The sequence below is a fragment of the Aulonocara stuartgranti genome (genome assembly GCF_965226115.1).
Source record: "Aulonocara stuartgranti genome assembly, chromosome: 16".
NCBI classification, from domain to species: domain Eukaryota; kingdom Metazoa; phylum Chordata; class Actinopteri; order Cichliformes; family Cichlidae; genus Aulonocara; species Aulonocara stuartgranti.
The window spans coordinates 19,041,826-19,064,118 of record NC_138952.1 but is presented as its reverse complement, the minus strand read 5'-3'; the positions used below and the strand labels follow the sequence as shown (position 1 = coordinate 19,064,118).

Below are 22,293 nucleotides of genomic sequence, written 5' to 3'. Positions count from 1 at the left end.
CTCCCCACTAACAGAACTTATATACAAGGGTTTCAATTAGAAGACAAATAACTCTAAACACTTTGACCAGTTTAACGTGTTTTTAGTCATACGTCTGCCTGCAAATACTCTGAGTGTGTGTCTGTGTGCATGTGTGTGTGTAGCGACTGGGGGGAAAAAAAGCATTCTGGAGAATTACAAGTGACAGCTTGATAACCAAATTGTGCAGGCCGGGCAGAACAAAGTTTAAATTCTCACTTCCTCATTGTAAGTATCGGCAAAAACAGCAAGTGTGATAAACCCGTGCATTTCTACAGAAACAGGAGTGTGTGTGCTTTGAGGGTGGACGCACGCTCCAAGGCACACAACAAGCCCCGTCAGCTGACTAACACCACCAACACGGCCACAGCAGGCTTTAACGTGACGGTGCTGGCGCATAGGATGATGATGAAAGAGGCTGTGGATGCAGCATGAAATGTGGCCAAATAACAGTTGGCTGCAGCAGCCTTTAGCCTGTAAGTACACTGTAGCATTAGAGCCTACAGATTATGTAACAGCACGACTTCAGACCAAAACCTGCATGATACTATCACTACCTTACAGGCTAGGAAATATATTAAAGAGTAGTCAGACACGTTTTTTCCCCATAGGTAAGCAGATAAAAATCCTAAAAATAGAATTTTCCTATTTTTTCCTAACGTCACAGGAAAATCACATTTGTTTTCTTTGGTTAGGGTTTCTTTGGTTATAATAATAAAGCGCATAGTGTTAAAGCAAAGAACCCCGCCGCAAACAAAATCAGCTAGCTACGTGGTGCATGAATGACTCACCGACAGAAAAAGCAGCACGAGATGCGCGGGGCCACGCTCGCTTCACAGCACTCAGACACGAGCGGCAGACAGTCCGGTCCTGATGGTGCATCCTCCAGGCAAAAGCCGCTCACAGGAAAAAAAAGGATGTGTGTGTGAAAACAACCATACCCGGAGCACCAGGGCTGACTCTGGCAACTGGGCGGGGATCTCCTATAGCTGATCAGCTGATCCAGCACCAGACGCTCACTTCCTCACAGAGAAGAAGAAAGGGTGGGAGCCGGGAAAGTGTAGTCGGTAAATGTAAATATTCGCCTTCTTGGTGCCTTAAAGAAAAGTCGATACACTACAAAATGTGTGCTAAAAGAAGCATAAACTAAACACTTTGTGCAGTTGTGAAATTGAGATGTAGACGGTAATGAAATGTCATCACTCCCCCTCTGCTTTGGTATGTTCCAGGATGTGCAGTGTTTACAAACCTCTCACCTCGCCGTCAGAGATCTGACCACGGGGTGCGTTCGGTTAGGCCGCATTGCTAATGAAGGTTCCTTAAATGAGTGAAGTAACCCGGAAGTATCTGCGTGGCGGGGCTTATTTATTAGCTTCAGAGATTTACGCAAAAGGGAGAGTTCGTTTTTAAAAGCAGGATTTAGCATATTGGCATTTATGACTGCAATATTTTGTTATAATAATGAGATTGTTAGCTAAAAACTCACTATTTTTGTCCTTAAGAATTACTCCAATTTGAATATTTTGAAAAGACCAAAATTCAATATTTCTAGACTGGGACAATACGAGGTCATGGAGAGATTTCCATAAATTTTGGACAGTCACACGCCCATAAAACATGCGCTCTGTTGCTTTGTTGTTTTACAAATATAACAGTTGTCTGACACAAATTTAAACCTGTTTAATTCAAGTATATCTCCATTTTCATCCATTATATGTGTCGCAGACCAAATTTGTTTTGTCATCCATTCTTCCACAAACATAGATTTCCCTCGATTCAATATCACCCTATTATTCCACAATGGAACATTGTGGGCACTAAAGTTATGTTTAAACATTAATTTCCAATTTAACAAAACTTGTTGATGAAATTTGGAGAGTTTTATGGGCAGTTTAGAAATTTCAAAATCACATACTAATAGAAATTGGATATCCCCAACTTTGTTGAAAATAAGATGGTATCAAGAACCAGATCTCATCATTTTTTTAAGAAAGATCAGAGCCAATTAATCTTTAACACGCCAGTCATTTTTTCACAATCGATTGCTTTTAAACCCCCCTCTTCATAATCTTTTATCAAGTCCCTGTTACTGATATAGTGATGTTTATTTTTCCATATGAAATTAAAATTCACCTTATTGATGTCTTTTACAATCCTTGGTGAGATGACTAGGGAATAAGCTGGATAGATTAATCAGGACAAAGATTCAACCTTGGTTAACATTGTCCTTCTGAACAACGTTAAATCTCTCTGTAGCCAATGGTTCAAAGGTTTTTTTTGCATTTGTCAATTGTGTTCTGAATATTCTTTTTTTCACTATCAGCCATGCATTTAGTTAACCAAATTCCAAGATATTTGATCTCATTTTTGACAGGTGTATCATACAAAGAAGAGTGAGAACAAGTATGGATACTCATGAGTTCACATTTGTCCAGGTTCAGGCGTAGTCCAGAAGCATCAGAAAAGATCTTTATTGTATCAATAATACCAATGGAATTTGTTCTTTATTTTTTAGAAAGTTTGTTGTATCATTGGCAAGCTGACTTATAATTAATTTGTGGTTATTTATGTCTAATCCTTTGATGTTTGAATTTATGACAGTAATAGCAAGGAATTCAATGGCTACAATGAATAAAAGAGGCGAGATGCTGCAGCCCCGCCTGATGCCTCTTTCCACCCTGAACCTGGGACATGTGCCTTGAAAGGGAAACACAACTATTATAATATCAGTGTATAACATAGTCATCATATCCAGAAATGCATCTCCAAACCCAAAATGTTTAAATGTCTTAATAATAAAAGTCCTTCAAATACAAACAAACACGCCTAGTAGCAACTATCACAACCACCAGATTCACAAGACATGCTATTTTTAAGCATCACGTTTCGCGCAATTTACAGTAAATTGCATGTTTCATACTGTAATAAATTACAGTTGCACAGTTCATTTGAATATTCTCCTCTTGCAAGAAAAACACATAGAACTAAATAGCCCCCTTTGGTCTGAGTGCAGTCAGTTGCCCATAGACATTGCCTGATGAGTGCTAATGAATAAATAGAGTGCACCTGTGTGTGATCTAATGTCAGTACAAATACAGCTGCTCTGTGAGGCCTCAGAGGTTGTCTAAGAGAATATTGGGAGCAATGACACCATGAAGTCCAAAGAACACACCAGACAGGTCAGGGATAAAGTTATTGAGAAATTTAAAGCAGGCTTAGGCTACAAAAAGATTTCCCAAGCCTTGAACATCCTACGGAGCACTGTTCAAGAAATGGAAGGAGTATGGCACAACTGTAAACCTACCAAGACAAGGCCGTCCACCTAAACTCACAGGCCGAACAAGGAGAGCGCTGATCAGAAATGCAGCCAAGAGGCCCATGGTGACTCTGAACGAGCTGCAGAGATCCACAGCTCAGGTGGGGGAATCTGTCCATAGGACAACTATTAGTCGTGCACTGCACAAAGTTGGCCTTTATGGAAGAGTGGCAAGAAGAAAGCCATTGTTAACAGCAAACCATAAGAAGTCCTGTTTGCAGTTTTCCACAAGCCATGTGGGGGACACAGCAAACATGTGGAAGAAGGTGCTCTGGTCAGATGAGACCAACATGGAACTTTTTGGCCAAAATACAAAACGCTATGTGTGGCAGAAAACTAACACTGCACATCACTCTGAACACACCATCCCCACTGTCAAATATGATGGTGGCAGCATCAGGCTCTGGGGATGCTTCTCTTCAGCAGGGACAGGGAAGCTGGTCAGAGTTGATGGGAAGATGGATGGAGCCAAATACAGGGCAATCTTGGAAGAAAACCTCTTGGAGTCTGCAAAAGACTTGAGACTGGGGCGGAGGTTCACCTTCCAGCAGGACAACGATCCTAAACATAAAGCCAGAGCAACAATGGAACGGTTTAAAACAAAACATATCCATGTGTTAGAATGGCCCAGTCAAAGTCCAGATCTAAATCCAATCTGTGGCAAGATCTGAAAACTGCTGTTCACAAACGCTGTCCATCTAATCTGACTGAGCTGGAGCTGTTTTGCAAAGAAGAATGGGCAAGAATTTCAGTCTCTAGATGTGCAAAGCTGGTAGAGACATACCCTAAAAGACTGGCAGCTGTAATTGCAGCAAAAGGTGGTTCTACAAAGTATTGACTCAGGGGGCTGAATAATTACGCACACCCCACAGTTATTTATTTGTCAAAAATGTTTGGAATCATGTATGATTTTCGTTCCACTTCTCTCGTGTACACCACTTTGTGTTGGTCTTTCACATGTAATTCCAATAAAATTGATTCATGTTTGTGGCTGTAATGTGACAAAATGTGGAAAAGTTCAAGGGGGCTGAATACTTTTGCAAGTCACTGTATATCCAGCTACATTATTACCTTGCTTTTAATTTATAACAGTAAATATAACTAATGTTATATTCCATGTAGGTGCCATGACCCTGACATAGGCTCTTTTCACAGAAAACATTTTGATCTCTTACAGCAGAAGCAGAACAGGCGTCTGTATAATGAATGGTGGCTGAAGCTGTGATTTAAGGGTTTTGTTATTGCATGCAGGCTCACTGTCACTCTGACGTGCCCTTTTATAAGACATGACATTGTAGTTACTGGTAATATGCTGATATATCAATTTTTAGAAGTTATAGTTTTTCAAATGCCTGTTCCAAACCACAAAATCAAACTATATATTTTCATAAACAAGCAATCTGAGGTTTCTGAGTGTCATCTTAAACGTGACTTTCACTTGCCAAGGTACGTGTCAAGCATTATTATTATTATTGTTATTATTGTTGCTTTAATGTCATTTGAAAAAGTTTTTCCAGATAAGAGGAGTAGGCTATAACTTACAATCCAATATTATTTCAACACAGACTGAGTTATATCTCCACACTACACATGAATCTGCGCTAGCCTCTCAGACCAAATTTAAGACCTTTCTATGTTCATTTTATAGCTGTTAGATCAAGACAACCCCCCCATCTTACTGGACAAATGCACCAGTTCATAAAATTGAAGTATTATATATTGCATAATAAGTCTTAACTGCGACTTGTGCAGTTATATAATGGCACTGCTTTTGCAGATGCTTCCACGCATTGAAACCTGCGAAATCGAGTTTACGTCTGTAGATGGAGCTCTTGTAACTGTAGATATCTTTTTTTTTAAACTCCCGCTAATCCAGCTGTCACCTTACTTAAAGACCATGACAATGCTTCAAGCAGAAGTACAAGTGAAGCATTTTAAATACTACAGTTTCCTCATATTAGAAAATTGAAACATGAGACATACAACATGAGTGTGACATAGTGCAGCGTGTGGTGCTTGTCTATCTCTGACGTCCCAAGTTTTTAACAAAAGCTACAAAAATCTTGTACTTTCACAGAAAGACAAGAGTTTGGATTATTCTAATCAGGGTTTTTAAATATGTGTGAGCCGCTGTAATCGGGCACAGTTGTAATGAGAATGCCTTCTTGTGCACTTAAGAGTGGTTCAAGTTTGAAGAAATTCAATGTATTTATAAAACTAAAAATGTTAGCAGCCCCATTAGTTATACCTCCATGTGTCACAATTTGGTAGGCAGATGTTTCACAAAAAGTCAGTTGCTTTGTCATTTTTGTGCAATTTTTTCTTCCGTTTTGGCCATTTGCTATTTGTTTGATAGACTCCTTTTTGGCTGTCTTATCTGTACAGGAAATCTGATGTGTTTTAAGTTCAGTTGAGATTACACAAACATGTCTCCAGGCTACTTACAAAAGAATGTGACTTTCATTGAATCAAATAAGTTAGGCTTCATACAGTGCTTCATGTACTCTCTGTCCTAAACTTCACATATGTGATTACAGTCCAGAGCCTGAAAGTGGCTGTCTTATTTGACAAACATCTACACATCTCATACAGGACAACAGATTTTCTCTGATGTCACATGGCAGGAGATGACTTGTAAGTCCATTGGGCAACATCTGATAAGAATCCAGGCCTGAACGCGTCTACACGCATGCAGTAAAACCTCAACTTTAACTATGTGGCCTGATGTGTGTGAAAGTTCAAGGATGTAATCATCACCGTGTAGACTTTATTCTTTCTCATGTAAACGTTAAATAAAATACATTTAAAGCAGATACACTTCTATCATTTCTTACAGGTTTTGGGGATATATTTTTTCAGTAATATCCCTCACGATGTAGAAAAGAAGAAGTTTTACACTATTTGAAATAATAATGATAATTTAAATGTGCTTATTTTTGCCAAAAAAATGTTGTTACATTGTATTGCTTAGGCAAGGTCTGGAGGATGAACACAGAAGGCGTAGAGGTGGTGAAGTTTAAACACCTGGGCTGATTTGTGACAGAAAGATGTCAGCAAGAGTTTAAAGATGGTATAAGACCATCTTATTTTCATTGGGAGTGACTGGGAAGGATTAGAGATGAGAACATCAGAGGTACAGCTCAGGATGGGTTAGGAGATATGCAGAGGAGGAATAGTGGATACGCTGTGTGAAGGATGTTGAAGATGGAGCTGCCAGGCAAGAAGAAAAGAAGAAGAGCACAAGATTCATGGATATGGGGAAGGAGGACATGCTTGATGTGACAGAGGAGGATGCTGGGAAAGAGTGAAATGGAGGTAAATGATCCACTGTGGCAAGCCCTAAAGAGCGCAGCTGAAAGAAGAAGAAGACACAGATTCTTCCTTCTAATACAGCGAGCTATAAATAGATGCATGCTGACCATTCTTTGCTTCAGATGGTTCACAGTTTACACTGATGCTGGGACACAGAATAAAATAGTTTTTATGGTTTTTCAAATATGACACCCACAATTTCCTCTTGTCATTTGTGATCGTGGTTGCCTCATGACGAAAAATTATATATAAATATATTTTCAGTTTAAAGTTAGTTGAAATAAAGCATATCTTATCATCACAATTACTTGTACAGTGTGTCTGAATAAGAGGAACATCATGTAAATCTGAAATCGGAAGCTCCTTTTTTCATGTTATGGGAATACCAGTGAGTGGCATGTTATCAATAATCACTAGATTTGGAGACTATGTCTAATAATAGAAAAGATTTATATGGGTCGAGTGAGAAATTCCAGTATTGGGAAGTGCTTGCTCACCGTGCCCCAAAAATGGATCAGTGAGTGATAAACATCTTATTTGCTTTGTACACACAGTTCATGCCAAGTCCTGAGAATTCGCCAGGCTATTTTTAACACAAAGATTTCTGAGGACGTTCAATTCAGGGGACCACGAGGGCTGTTTGGAAAGCTTCAGCAATGTTTCTTGAAGCTCCTTCTCATGGATTTTGAGTTTTGCATTTTGGGTCATTGTCCTGCTTTAGGATTCACCCTGCATTAAAAACATAGTATTTCCACCCCCATGCTTACTAGTGTTCATGATGCTACTATCAACAAATGCTGTTCCTTCTTTCTCTAAACATATCTTTCATGACTCTCAAAGAGCTCAATTTGAACTTTATCTGTCAACAGCACTTGTTTCCAAAACGACTCTGGCTCATTATTGTTGTGAACGCTTCAGACACTGACTTTTGCGAGGAGGCCGCAGAGAAAGTTTCCTTTCCTCCTCGACATACATCCCCATTGTGCAGCCTTCGCCAGCCCTCCTGAACATTCCTGCATTTGCTTTGCAGTCACTTGGGTAACTTTGTGTTGGCTTTCTGCTCAGTAGGCTTGCAGTTGTTCTTAGTCCTCTGAATCTCTTGTGGATCCCCTTAACTGGTAACTATTAATAACAGTTAACTTCATTTTAGATATCTAGTCAAGCCTAGAAACACCCACTGTAGAATAACAGGCCTACCAAGTTAATGAGGTTTTGTGTGTCTTACAAGTTTTGTGCACAAACCTTTGACTGCTCTTTAACTAATGAATTCATTAGTACTAATGCTACTGTAGTGTGGAAGCTTGAAGATCTCTGTTACTATGGACATAAATGCAGACGCATATTAAAGTTCATAATGAATACTTTCTAAACTGGACCATTTAGCTTTTGTAGTTCTGATGCTCTCTGAATGCTTCCAGGTTTTAAATTTGTGAGCCAAGTTAGCTAATTTAACTCAAACATGCTTTAAGACAAAAGCACGGATCGGATCCTATAGCTATGTTTACACTCTAAACACAAAAGTTGTGCTACAGTATTTATGATCAGACACAACAAAGTTGGACAAAGAGGAGGGGAAAGATTTGATTTATTCTTCTTGTTAGTCTTCTGCCTCTCTTTTCTTTTTCCTGTCTGTTTCCTGCCCTCACGTTCTGTTTCACTGATGACTGGTTTCTCATTAATACGCTGTTAAAATCTCACATACATTGTGTAATTTCATCTTAACTGATACTACATCTGCTATGGATGAACTATCCCAAATGGCACATTTCTGTGCTCCTTGGCCTCAAGGTGGCTCCACAACTACACAATAGATTTAAACAGAATAGAACACAATAGAAAAAAAAACATAAAATAGAACTTTATTGTTTGTTTTTGTTGTGGTTTTTTTTTCAGAAAAGGACTGTTTATCAGCTCTTGGATTGCCAGCAAAAGAAAAAGTATCCAACAAAGTTACATAGTGAGGTGTGCAACATGATAGTAAACAGTGCAACGTGTGGTCCTTCCAGTACACCTGGCTTTCTTTGGGAGTCGACCAGTCTGGATATTTCTGAGAAAATGTTAGTCATTCTGATAGCAGACACGTCTCTGTGATCTTGACTAACTGAACTAACATTTTACACATACAATACTTCCACATACCACACCCAAGATACAGGTGCCTTCTGCAAAAGAGATCTGTGGTTTGTCTTTCTTAGAAGAATCCAAAGAAAGATATTATAAGAAAACCCTGAAAACAAACTTAGAAAGTACCAGCCTCAGTCAAATCAAATCGAATGACTTTTTATTGTCACATCACAGTGCTGAGTTCCTTACGATTACACTTTAACTCCTAAGTTAACATTTGTTAGGACTTTGACCGTGAATTAAAACAATACAGCAGCTGCTGAGATGAACAGCGTCAACCTTATTTATAGGCACCTGCCAGACGAAGGACTTTTCCTTGGATATTGTGTCCTACATTTCTCTTAATATGCAGGGTTGGTACTAACAACAAATTCGAGTGACCTAGACTACACGAGACACCAGAGGTTTTCCCAAAAATACCTTTTTGGGTTAATAAAGAAAGTATTCACAGCTGTAACGATCCAGCACAATCTCCCAAAGTCACCTGTTTACCGAATGCTTATTACTGGTGTGAACGTGAGTTATTCTGCACCCCAGTTCTCCCGCTAACATTTCCTCTATTTTGCTTGAACATTGAATGAGGTAGGGCAGCAATGCGTGGATAGAATGAACAACAATGTTAACGCACTGCAGTGTGAGTCATATCAAACCAGTTAGGCGGGATAGTTTTTGTTTTTTTAACAAGTTTTTAAAATGGCTGTTGGAAAATAGTGTACACATATACTTCTAACCTTCAGCACTAATCCAACAATACTAGGAAGTCAAACCTACAGTGCAGGAACAACCACTAAATAACTGGGACTGTAAAGTGTCTTGCTACTCTCCATCTGTAACGCCTGTCTTGTATAACAATATCTAGATAATTGCAATCTCATTTGGCTTTTAAATGTGGAAGGCTTGCAAAGTGAAGAGTGTATCTTCTTCTTTTGTCTGTGTGCACAGATGTGCTGTTAAGTGCAGTGAGCCTTTTCTGTGTTTGATCGATCTGCATGCTGACTTCAAGCTCTGCATCAAGTCTTATTCAAGTGAAACAAAATTGTCTTACTATTGCTAGGCTGAGGCTCCTTCTAATAGATGGCAAAAATAACAAACTAGTATTTATTTGTAGTCTATTTATAGTCATTTCTATATTAATTTCACATTAATTGATCTCAGGTTTAAGTAAAAATTGTAATCTATGATCGCATTGTCACTCTTTGTGATTTAAACTGCCACGACGAGAAGGACAAATGTTGTAAAATTACTACTGATATAGAATCTAAAAAAAGCACACAATAAAAATGTAACTACTGTTCATATAACAGACTACCCATTACATTGCACACCTACTGTTCTTTGACCTGAAAATGTGTTGAAATATAGTGATTAAAACATGCACTTTAATGGGCAACTGACCAGGCTGTTATTTTAGGGTTCAGCACTCATCCTAAGCAATTAAACCACTTCAAGGCATAAAAGCCTGTTTATAAATAACCTCACAACCAACAGGCCAGAACCAAAATTGTCAGTTTGTTTAATCCCCCCCCCCATTCGCAGCTGTTCAATCTAATTCCGATCAACACCACAGGTTTTATGACTGCGACGATGAAGCAATACAGAACGGCCGGTGTACACTGGAAACTCAAAGTCTTTTCAGATCTCTTGGGAGAGGCTTGTAAAGGATTACTCATTCAACACATGACACTGGGTTGCATTATTTTGGCATAAATAAATAAAAAAAATCATATTGGTATTTCAAACAAAAATGTTTTGGGACAGTTCGGAGGTGCTTTTCGTGGGAAAATGTAGATAAAGCAATTCAAAACAACAGAAAATAAAGGACACTAAAAGTGAAGAGAGGAAAAGAAAATCTAATATGTAGGTCAAAGGTTAAAGAATTGTAAGATCAAAGTGCAGACACTTTCACTGCTCTCTGAATAGATTTTAATGTTTCGAGTGGGGTGGATTAATAAAAAGGCTTATTTGAGTATACAAACTTCCAAAATTCTGTATTTATTGAAGTTCAAGCAAAGCATCGGCATCAGCTGCTGGTGGTGTAATGGTGTGGGGGATATTTTCTTGGCACACTTTAGGTCCCAAAGTAACAACTAAGCCTCATTTAAACACCACAGCCTATTTGAGTATTTTGAGAATGTCCATCCCTTTATGACCACATTGTACTCATCTTCTCATGTCCGCTCCCAACAGGAAATCACACCATATCACAAAGGTCAAATCATCTCATACCAGTTTTCTTGAACACGAAAATAAATTTTCTATATTCAAATAGCCTCCACAGTCACCAAATCCCAAACCAATGTGTTTCTAGCACCTTATATAATCCATGCCACACAGAAGAAAAGCAGTTCTGAAGCCAAAAAGGGGCTGAATGCAGTACTGGCAAGGAATACCTAATTAAGTAGAGGGCGGGTGTATTTATTCCACTATGTGATTTCTTCTAGGACGTTATAGAGATATGATGTAAAACGCAAATAATTTAGACAGGGATAAAAACAATAACAACAACAAAAATCATTCATTCATCCATACACATGTTAGTTTACTGCAATAAAGTTTCCTACCTCTTCCTCATCTCTTCAATCAATGATGCTTACTGGGTACAAAAACCTTGAGGCAAATAATTTACTATTAGTCTCCCATCTGACTTAAGACTGTAACTAAGGAAAAAAGGGGAAAAGGAGCCCCTCTCTAGCAATTAAGCACTCAGGCCATAGTCTGGTAGGGAATATAACTAGGTTTTACCAGCAAAATAAAAAAGTTTAAAGTCCAAAATAGATTAAATTTAAAAATAAAACAACAACAAACAAAAACACACACGCGCTCACAAAAGTCAATCAATTCCCACTTCCTGGTGAAATCGAAACACACCGCAACATAGTGTCGCGCAACAAAAACGCAACCGAAAGAGGCGCAATGCCTGCTGGGAAATGTAGTCTTTCACGAAATGGAATTTTCCAAGATATCTGCGAGAGCAGAGTGAGTGGAAATTTACTCCGTTTCCCTCCCTTCGTAGTATGCAGAACTGTGTCTGCCGTGCAGGATGTTTTGTTGAAACTCAACCAGTAGAATCATATTCTTATCTGTCTGCTGAGGCTGTTGACGGTTATTATCATGGTCAGGGCAACATGCCTGATTACAGCAATATCTTTTGGATTATTATTGTTATAATATTGTTATGCTCTACAACCTTCTGGTACATTCTTTATATTATTTGCTCAGTAGTAGTGCCAGCTGTTTTAACAGAACCCAAGCTGTGCGGTTGATTATAGTGAGTGTTTTAACTTGCACTGCAAGCCTCTTCTAACACTATCTACACTATGCAACATACACACACTGAAGAATCGGAGCATGCAAATATTTGCAAGCGGTAACATTAATGCACACACCTACTTCACATGCACACACTATTTAGGGCCCACTCAACACAAGAGGTGCTGCTGTCTGATAAGAATGAGACACTTGCTTTTCTCCCAACTGGATGTAATGTTATTATGATTGTTTTTAGAGAGCAAAGCTCATGTGGCTCAGCTCTGTGTTGCAATGGAGTGATGGCACAACAGTCACTATAAATTAGGTGTTGATGATTGCTGGTGTTTTCTCTTGTTGCTCTACAATGACAACTATTTCCTCCAGATTGCAAGCCCGATGCTCTCCAACAAATAGCAGCGTCCGTGTCAGGTCACTTGGAAAATGAAAACATGTGTTGTTGCAACAGCAAAGTATGCATAACTTTATTCCTCTGATGGGCATTGTTGTTGGCCAAAAATTCCTTTCTGGGGAGACTTCAGAAAAAAATAAATCTCATTAGGAGCTACACTTCAGTGACCTGGCCTTGAATGGGTTTCTAGCAGTTTCCCCGATTGGCAGCAGCTCGAGACCTTCCAGGTGTGTTAGTTCAGGTTAAGCAGCCACCTTGGTATCTAATTACGGGTACATAAAAGATTATGGAAGATTTGGCAAGCTTAGGGATGCTTTGTCTGATCAGCAGTGGAAAGTTACTAAACATTTAGACAACTTTACCCAGTTAGACAAACCAGTAAATACTAACATCTATTCTCCATTTTCACGTTTAAGTAAACCCGACACTTTTTAATTTTCACGAGTTCGTAAAAATGCATATGCCTAACCTACTTATTTTGTTTAAGGACAAGCAAATGATCTTCCTCATTTAAAGCACGCTGAGGAAAAGGGTGGGCGTGACCCAGGACTCTCGACTTCCCGTTGAATCGCTCAGTGTGCACCTGCCTGTCTTCCTAAGCTTACATAAACAGACAGGTGCCCAGGAGAACCAGTAGCCTAGTGATAATAAACCGGAGCAATTTCTAGTAGGCGGTATTTTGCGCCCTGTAACACGTCACGGGTGTAATACACGTGTGGGGCGTGGAATCGAGCGGATGCCTATAAGGAGCGAGGGCAGCATTGTCTGACGGGCATCACAGCTTTCTGTGAAAGTCGGAAGAGACACGCCGGCAGTTAATGTGAAGTCCACAACCTGGAGAGGCGACCTACGTGAGCCGAGGAAGCTGCGAGCATTCAGTACGAAGACGCTTCTCCACACACATCTCCGCCTATGGGGCGTGGAGAGAGACGGTTGTGAATCTCTTTGCTTTTGGCGCGTTCGCGAACACTAGCGATCCAGGTACATGTGTAGCGACTTGTTTTGACTTTTTTTTTTATCAGCAGAACCGGTGAGTGTGTGTGTGGAGGCTGAGCTGTTTTGTCAATAAACCAAAATATCCGAGCACGTGCCAGCGGGAAGTCCATTGAGGCTGCTTTTATTTAAAGCTACGCTAGGTCTCATTCAATGGGGTGCCAACTGACTGTTGAGCCACCAGACTCATGTTTTACAGCTGACGTCAGGCAGGGGGAAATGACGGATGTTTTAAAGGGTAAAAAGTGTGAAGGAGAACGCGTAGAGCCGTCCGTGTGTGTTTGGAAACGCGTCCCGCATCTCGAGGATGGCTAATGATGACGACTGCTATCTCTTGGAAGATGCGCAGTTTTTGCAGGCGGATGAATGAGTGACTGTTCTAGAAATTTCCCCCCACTACTTAGGTGCAGTTGGGACTACTTGCCTGACCGTGGTAGACTGGTGTCGCCCTCCTCTCTGTATTCACAAAGGCACTCTCAGGCTGTCAGGCACATCTGGCATTGTTTTGTACACTAACTATCCATTATACCGCTGCTCTCCACGATGGCGTCAGTCGGCCTTTGCTCCAAAGCCCTTGATCGCTTATTGTGTTATTAGACATTTAAAGCAGAGGTGCCACATTTGGTGTCTCCTTGTAGGCTGCTGTGACCGTTGCCAGAGAGCGACATTCATTTAAAATCCGGCTGTGCAAAGTAAGCTGCTCAGCATAAGTTTAGTCCTTAACGACTCCTTAAATAAATTGCAGCTTCTGTTTATCCTCAGGGTTTATATATTTTTATTGTAATTCGTATTCCCAATGTGGTATTGGCACATGCCAGGACACGTTTGTCTTGGCGTGCATCTCTGCTGTCAAGTAACTGCTATGCACTTGCACACTAGACCTTCTTAGATAGGTCTTGGCTTAGAAACAAAAAAGAAGAAGAAAGAAACTTTAACTACATGGATTTATTAATGTGTTATGCATGTGCTAAAGTCTGCCCCGTGGCATTATTTAAACCCATGATGTCAGTATGTGGGAGCATGCTGCGCGAGTCCCCATCCTGGCATACCGGGGTGTTGGTGATTGAGCTTGACTCTTGCATTAAATAATGATATTGCAAATACAATTCTATTTGTCTGCTGAATGAATGAATGCTATATTTCAGAGTCTCATGGGCAGTTTGTGGTGAACACATGGCGCGCAGGCCTTGATGATGAGATGGTAAAATGAAAACAAAGGCTTCTTTTACAGAGAGGGATGGTTATGCATAAAGCATGGTTGTGAAGTCCGATGCGTGGGGTTATTTTCTCCCATGCATGGCAAGCTGAAACCTCAGGAGGGGCCTGGCAGCCAAGTGTGTGTTTGTATGTTTGTGTGTGTATGTGTGTATGAGACTGACACAAAACAGATGTGCTCTGACATCCCCTTGCATATTACTTTTTGCTGACACAAGAATTTTATTTTAATCCATCCCTCTTGTAATCTTATGTTCCTGCAGAATTTGGAATATTTAGCATATGCAGAATGCAGTTAGCTATAAACTTTTGGTGCAGTTAAATGTCCTTCTAATTTCAGGAGTGGAATATGACGATGCCAGTTTAACAGATTCAGGTGTGTCCATAAAAGCAGACATTGTGAATCGGTCCTTGTTTTGTGTGGTATATATAAAGGAGCTATACTCCTTTAGCTCCATATTTAAACTTGTAGCCCTAAATGTATTTTTGCTACCTGTTTATTTTAATGCGCTGCAAGTTTTTGTGTAAGGCACAAGTCAAACTGCACATTTGGTAGTGGCGCAGCGGCATAGTCTTTGCCACATTTCATGATGTCTTACATAATGCTTCTTTGAAGGTTTTATAGTAGTGTGGCTTGAGTCCTTTTGTGTTTAAACAGATTAACGAGGAAAGTCACAGGAAGTCTAATCCCACTGGAAAAATACTAGAGTTGCAAAGCTGGAAATGAGCAATAATATATTGAGCTTCATGTAGTTTACTGAGCATATTTTCATATATTTACATATATTTTCTTTTATTAGTGATTTTTGATCTTTTTATTTTTGTCATCAGATGCAACACATTTCTGTAATTTTTTTTTTTTTGCCCCCACTACACTTCAAATCAAACCTCTAATGTGGTGTTTTTCTTTGCTGTCTTGCAGGAATTTTAACTCTTGGCTTTTCTAGACCAGAGACGTGCAGCATCCTCCGCTTAAAAACTAGAACGACCTCAGTGCCAGTGGATAACCCCATCCAAGTAGTGTATTTGACCAGACAGTGGATCTTAACAACTTCCATCCAGACAGCAAACCAAAGCACAACATTTCCATTCCATTTAAACAAGTGCAAAATAAGTATATTTATATATTTCCATTTTTCTTTATTTTATTTTATTTTTTTAAAGTTTCCTGTAAGACTTTTTTTTTTTTTTTTAAACATAATCTGTAAAAAAAATGGCTGGTGGAATGGAAGCAGTGGACATAGCTGTGGTGGCACTGTATTTCGTCCTGGTGCTAGCCATCGGGTTTCTTGCCATGTGGAAAGCCAATCGCAGCACTGTGAGCGGCTACTTCCTGGCTGGACGCTCCATGACATGGATTGTGATAGGTGCCTCGCTGTTTGTCAGCAACATTGGCAGTGAACATTTCATTGGCCTGGCTGGGTCAGGAGCAGCAAGTGGCTATGCTGTAGGAGCGTGGGAATTTAATGCACTTCTACTTCTGCAGCTGCTTGGCTGGGTGTTTATCCCTGTGTATATCCACTCAGGAGTCTACACCATGCCAGAGTACCTATCAAAACGCTATGGTGGCAAACGACTCAAGGTTTACTTTGCTTTCTTGTCTGTGCTGCTTTACATTTTTACCAAACTGTCTGTGGACTTGTATGCTGGAGCTCTCTTTATTCAGGAGTCCCTTGGATGGAATCTCTATTTGTCTATTGTTCTGCTTATCAGTATGACTGCTCTGCTCACTGTCACTGGTGGATTGGTGGCAGTGCTCTACACCGACGCCCTTCAGGCAGTGTTGATGATCGGTGGAGCCCTCACCTTAACCATTATGAGCCTGATCAAAGTCGGTGGGCTAGAGGGTGTCAGAACTAAGTACATGCAGGCAGTTCCTAATGTTACCGCTATACTAGCCACTGGAAACTACACATACTCGCCTTCATGTCGCATTGACCCTAAACCAAACTCGCTGAGCATCCTTCGAGGTCCCCTGGATGAAGACATTCCTTGGCCAGGTTTTCTTTTTGGCCAGACGCCTGCATCTATTTGGTACTGGTGTGCGGACCAGGTCATTGTCCAGAGAGTACTGGCAGCAAAAAACATTGCTCATGCAAAGGGCTCAACACTCATGGCTGGATTTCTCAAAATCCTGCCCATGTTTCTAATAGTCATTCCAGGAATGATATCCCGCATTTTGTTTGCAGATGAGATTGCCTGCATCGGGCCGGAGCACTGCATGGCTGTTTGTGGTTCCCAAGCTGGCTGCTCAAACATTGCCTACCCACGTCTGGTCATGGCGGTGATGCCTGTGGGACTTAGGGGTCTTATGATGGCAGTCATGATAGCTGCCCTGATGAGTGACCTTGACTCGATCTTCAACAGCGCAAGCACAATCTTCACCTTGGACATCTACCAGACATTTCGGACGAAGGCATGCCAACGCGAACTGTTGATTGTGGGCCGCATGTTTGTTGTGGTCATGGTGGTCATCAGTATTGCCTGGGTGCCTGTCATTATTGAGATGCAAGGTGGACAGACATACCTCTACATCCAGGAAGTTGCTGGCTACCTCACTCCACCAATTGCTGCCCTTTTCCTTCTAGGTGTATTCTGGAAGCGATGTAATGAGAGAGGTGCATTCTGGGGAGGCATGACGGGTTTTACCCTAGGTACCACACGACTGATCCTGGCATTTATCTACCGTCAGCCTCACTGTGACCAGCCAGATAATAGGCCTGCCTTCGTTGTTCGAATTCACTACATGTATTTTGCTGCTGGGCTGTTCTGGATTTCAGGGTTGGTGGCAATTGTGGTCAGTCTCTGTACTTCTCCACCAGATAAGGAGCAAGTTCGCACCACCACCCTCTGGGGGCTCTACAGCACTGAAATGACTCCCCCTAAGAACAGAGAGGAAACGTACCGGCTGACTGAGAAGAACCACTGTAATGGTGACACAAGCCTGCGTAAAGAGCTGCCCCCAGACGTTAAAAAAGAGAGGTGCGTGGACGGGATGGATATCAAACTTCTGGTCCCTTCCACAGACCATGACCCAGCAACACCAAGTACAGAAACGTCCCCTGCCACCACTCCTGGAGCCCAGATTGGTAACAGAAATATGGAGACAATCAGAGCAGAGGAAGGCTGCCGTAGTGGTGCGGAGACGAGCAGGTGCATGCGTTTGCTGGACTGGGTTTGCGGCTATAAGGGAGAATCGCAGAGCGCTCAGCAAAAAGGGGCGAAGGAGGACGCGAGAGCCATCGCCGAGATGCTGTACGAGCCACCTCGAGTCAAACTTCTCCTCAACCTGGGCTTGGTCTCAGTCTGCTCTGTGGGCATCTTCATGTTTGTTTATTTTTCACTGTAGTAACAAGGACCGAGTGGGGTGGGAGGTGTCTGGGGCTTTTAGAAAGAGTTGACTTTTCAGAGATGTATGAAGCTCTGTCTGTAATATTTACAGTTGTATTTTGTAGCTCTCTAACAGGGATCTAAGCTTAGTGTAATCATTTTTTTTAAATGATGAAAGCTTCTTCACATTTTAAAAAAAACCAAACCAAAACAAAAAACTATGACTTCTCTATGACTCTGAATCTTATTTGACACTAGCGTGTCAATTTTGTACAGTGCTTATTGTTATTCCTGTATTCAAAATATCTACTGGGATTTTTAGAATTGTTGTACTCTAAGTGAATTCAATATTTGCCTTATTTGACATATGCACTTGTCTTTTTTGTATTGTGAAAATAAATGTATTCTGTGATTTTTTTTTTTTTTTTTTTTTTTTTTTTTAAGCTTTTTATTTTACTCTTGTTCTCAGTGACTGTAGGCTTAGTTGCTGGTGTAGCATACATATATTGGATATTAACAAATATCCATTTATTTTTAATTTTTTCTTTTTATTTGTTTGGTTGAGGGGCCATTATGAACTTTGGGGGGAAAAAAAGAGTTAATGCTGCGAAGCATTGCATTCGCTGCTGGTATTGAATATTACCATTATATTTATTGTGATTATTATATCTGTTTGATTTAGCCTACTGAAGGTGTTGCATCTAAATTTAGTGAAACTTACGGTTAATATTTAATGTTTTTAATATATACATCTTTTGCAGTACAGAGAGAAAAGAGAGAGCAGAAAGAAGCACAAGACTAATAATGTTGTTATTATCGCTACTATCATTTCCCCTTGCAATGAATGACATAATGTAAATGGTCCATTTGAATTGGCTGTTTACGATGTTGTCACTGATGACCTAAATCAGGGCATAACTGGAGCTGTACTGCTATTTTTATTATATTACATTTCCTAGTAGTGTGTTTTCTTCTTTGTTTTCATTACTTTCACTGTTATTTTTATCTTTCTGTGACTGTATTGTGTTGAAAGTTCATGCACTAATATTGTATCGTAACAAAAAGTCACAAGTACCAACAGTCATGAGTTGAGTTGAGTTGTCAGATTGTGTTTTATGCAAATTTCATTTTGTGCTCTACATTACTGAAATTTGTCTCTATTGCATTATGTCCACATTGTGTACAATATACTTCAGGGCTCACTGCATCACCTACAATGTACATTTCTTCTATAGCAGGCTATCTGTTGTGTATCTACTGTGTGTTAATGTATTTCTAGTGCACTGCAGTGCTGAAATGTCATTTAATCTTGTTTGAAGTGCATCTTTTATGAACCTCCTACCGAATGTGTCTTAGTGTGCAATGTTAAAGTGACAAAACATCGACGAACACAGACTTTAAGTTTTTTAAGTACTGAAACTTTGTGCATTAGATACCACATTTCTTCTTTTCTTTTTTTTTTTTGTTTGTTTAAAGTCATTTTCAGGATTTTGTTGTTCTGTCATGTAGACAGTTTTAGTTAGCATTAACAGATAATGCTAAGCAGAAATGACATTTCAGGCATTTGTTGACAAAGTAGCACTTTACTGGACGAGCTTAATCGTGAGATTATTAAGAGCAATTCAGCTCTTAATTAAAAAAAAAAAAAAAAAAGCAATTCAGCCAGGGTGCTTGAAATCATTGGCCTTCTAGATTGTGGTCATTGTTCCCACAGTGTAACGTGTTCACGCATCAACACCTCATCCCCAGAATACAAAAATAAACGAAAAGTACTGTGTTTGTATGTATTTTTGACACCAATGTTGAATGACCTCAGTCCAAAACGTCAGTTTTATAATGTGATAGGCCAATCCCTATCTGTGTCAGGCGTGAATGATGCATAACATGGAGGATGGTTAACAGACGATTGCTGTATGAGTATGGGGAAAGAGCTTTAAAACGCTTTCTTTCTTTCTGAGAGACTTTACATTGTTATTTTTATGGATTTTATTTTTAGAGATTGAAAATAAAGTTTTCGTGGAGACTAAAGCCAGATGTGTTTTCGTTCTTCATAGTCAAAGAAATGAAACGAGAATGAAAGAGTAATGAAGTCACTTCTGGACAATAATAGGATTAAGTTGAAGTATGCAGCAAACGATTTGTTTGCTGGTGGCGTTTGCTGTTATTGCAGCATTATAGGCACATTTTATTGCAGTGTAATTATCTGCTGGTTCCAAGATGCAAGAAGTCATAGGCATCTGTTTAAAAACAAACAAACTGCTAAATGGTTTTAATTCAGATTAGTTTAATTATGGACCTCACTTTTCAATTCCTCTCTTGTGGTTCTGTTGGTACTGACTTTCATTACAACTTCTGAATAACTGCATTGTGTCTAAATGGCATTTTGCAACTTGCTGTGATTGAGATGTTGTTTTCAGAGCTGCTGAAGAGATGAAGGATTCCATGTTGGATTTCTATAGTAGCAAAATTTTCATCCCATGTGTGTGCAGTGTTTATATATGGAGGGAGATTTACTTATTGTTGACCAGGATTATATAAACCCTGGCAAGGCTCTAATAATCTCCTCAGGGCCAGACAGGGATTGGGTGATTCCAGGCCCACAAGATTTAACCAATCAAAAGGCCAGCATCGGTGGCTTACAAATCTCCACTGCTTACCAGTTTAGCTCCATACATCCTTTTATCCTCTGGCGACCAAACCTCACACTTCTGTAATTTTCCACAATTAAGGGTGGATTAAAAGTTACATTGTGAAAACAGACATTCATCATGCAAATTTTCTTGGCATGAAGCACAGATGCCAAAGGCAAAATGCTATATTGTACGGTTAGGTAATCTGTTGACTAATACGGTGTGTTTTTTAGAGTGACACAGTCATCACTGCCATTAACTGCTTCTAGTCAGAGGGTGGTATTTAGTGGCCATGATCTGTTTCAATTTAGACGATGACTCATATCAGCGATGTCCTGTGACTCCCCATAGCAACAAGTTAGAATGTAGCATTCACATTTCAAAGGCGGCTGTGTGGGTAGCACATTGGAATAAAGGAAGACAAACACAGACTTTCCTTGGCAGGTTTTTCTGAAGGTGCCATGACCGAAGCATGTTAATTAATAACTTAGAATTGTCACCTGAAACCCTGCCTGCAGATTCTCAGTTGGTTTTGGGAAAAGCATTGTTTTGTTAGAACTGTGTCACAATGTTGACCTCCCCGTGAAGACATGATTAATGTTTATGGATTATTCATACAAGGATGAGGACCATAAGTGTCTGAGCATGTATAGCAATGGACTTCATTTGCCTCTTATGAAAGAAAATCTGATAAACAAGGCAAAAAAAAAAAAAAAAAAGGTTTAGTGAGCTGATCAGGCAATTCCTCCTCTATGGGTACTGGTGTAGCAGTTCATTTATTTTGAAAGAAAGTAAGGTAACCAAGAACATTTGCTGAAGTGTATGTAATGTAACTGTATGTAATGATAAATCAGAAAATGTTGCCTAAGCTTTTTAGTTCTAGGCCACTTTGCTTATTTTAGGTTATTTTAGGTGAAAGGTGTTTAAACTATTTTGTGGTTGTTGCCTCGGAGATGGACTTGACAGAGCATGCCATGACCGGATCTTGAGAAAAAATGAATACATGGCATGACTGAATAGCTTGTGGACCCACCTTTAAGAGCAATAAGTTGAAGTACTCATTTTCTGTATGTGTTTGTCAGTCTCTAAAATTGCCTAGTCTTTTACAACATTTCTTCAGTTTATTGAGGTTTGCCAGCATTCATTTATGCAGAGGTCTTTCAATTAGGTTAAGGTCTGCACTTTGACTGGGCCTTTGCAACACCTTGATTCTTTTCAGCTGCGCTTGGGATCATTGTCCTATTGCTTGACTCAGTTTTGACTTAGCTTTCTTACAGACGACCTCACATTTGACTCTATTAGTTTTCAGAGGAGTCACGCTCAGCTCAATTACTGCAATCTGTTTGTTTTACAGTCACAGGATGTAAAACAAACCCAACTCATCAGCCCTCCACCAATGTGCTTCACGGCTGGCATGAGGTGTTTGTCCTTATATGCTATGTTTGGTTTTTTCCACATGTGGTGCTGTACATTATGAGCAAACATCTGCTCTTTAGTTTTGTCTCCAAACGGACATCGCTCTAGAAGCCATACTTGTGACGTTTGTAATTCTGTTGTTGTGTTACTGCTTTGTGTGTGTGGACGAATGTCTGTGTATATAATGCATATGGTCCCTTCTGTTTTACTATGTAAACCTTTGTTTCATGTGCAGCACTTTTGTTAAACTTTGTTGTCTTTAAATGTGCTTTATAAATACA

General features: G+C 39.9%; 2 protein-coding genes across 4 annotated transcripts in view; one reads left to right on the top strand and one right to left on the bottom strand.

Annotated features, from left to right (window-relative positions):
• The window catches only part of dop1b (DOP1 leucine zipper like protein B), a 36,601-nt gene extending 24,973 nt beyond the window's left edge, over positions 1-11,628 (bottom strand). The window contains exon 1 of one of the 2 annotated variants that reach the window (XM_082508702.1): positions 11,332-11,628. The gene's annotated coding sequence lies outside the window, so the exon portion shown is untranslated. Of the gene's footprint in view, positions 1-809; positions 1,038-11,331 lie in introns of those variants that run through there. The other variant, XM_082508701.1, reaches the window with a different exon arrangement.
• A 1,374-nt stretch (positions 11,629-13,002) lies between these two features.
• On the top strand, positions 13,003-22,293 carry slc5a3b (solute carrier family 5 member 3b). Of its 2 annotated transcripts, none has more exons than XM_082508408.1 (2): positions 13,003-13,458; positions 15,559-22,293. In XM_082508408.1, the coding sequence occupies exon 2, from the start codon at positions 15,850-15,852 to the stop codon at positions 17,983-17,985; it is 2,136 nt and encodes a 711-aa protein (XP_082364534.1). In that variant the 5' UTR covers positions 13,003-13,458; positions 15,559-15,849; the 3' UTR covers positions 17,986-22,293. The 2 variants fall into 2 exon arrangements, with proteins under 2 accessions (XP_082364534.1, XP_082364533.1); XM_082508407.1 differs by having other exon boundaries at positions 13,004-13,409.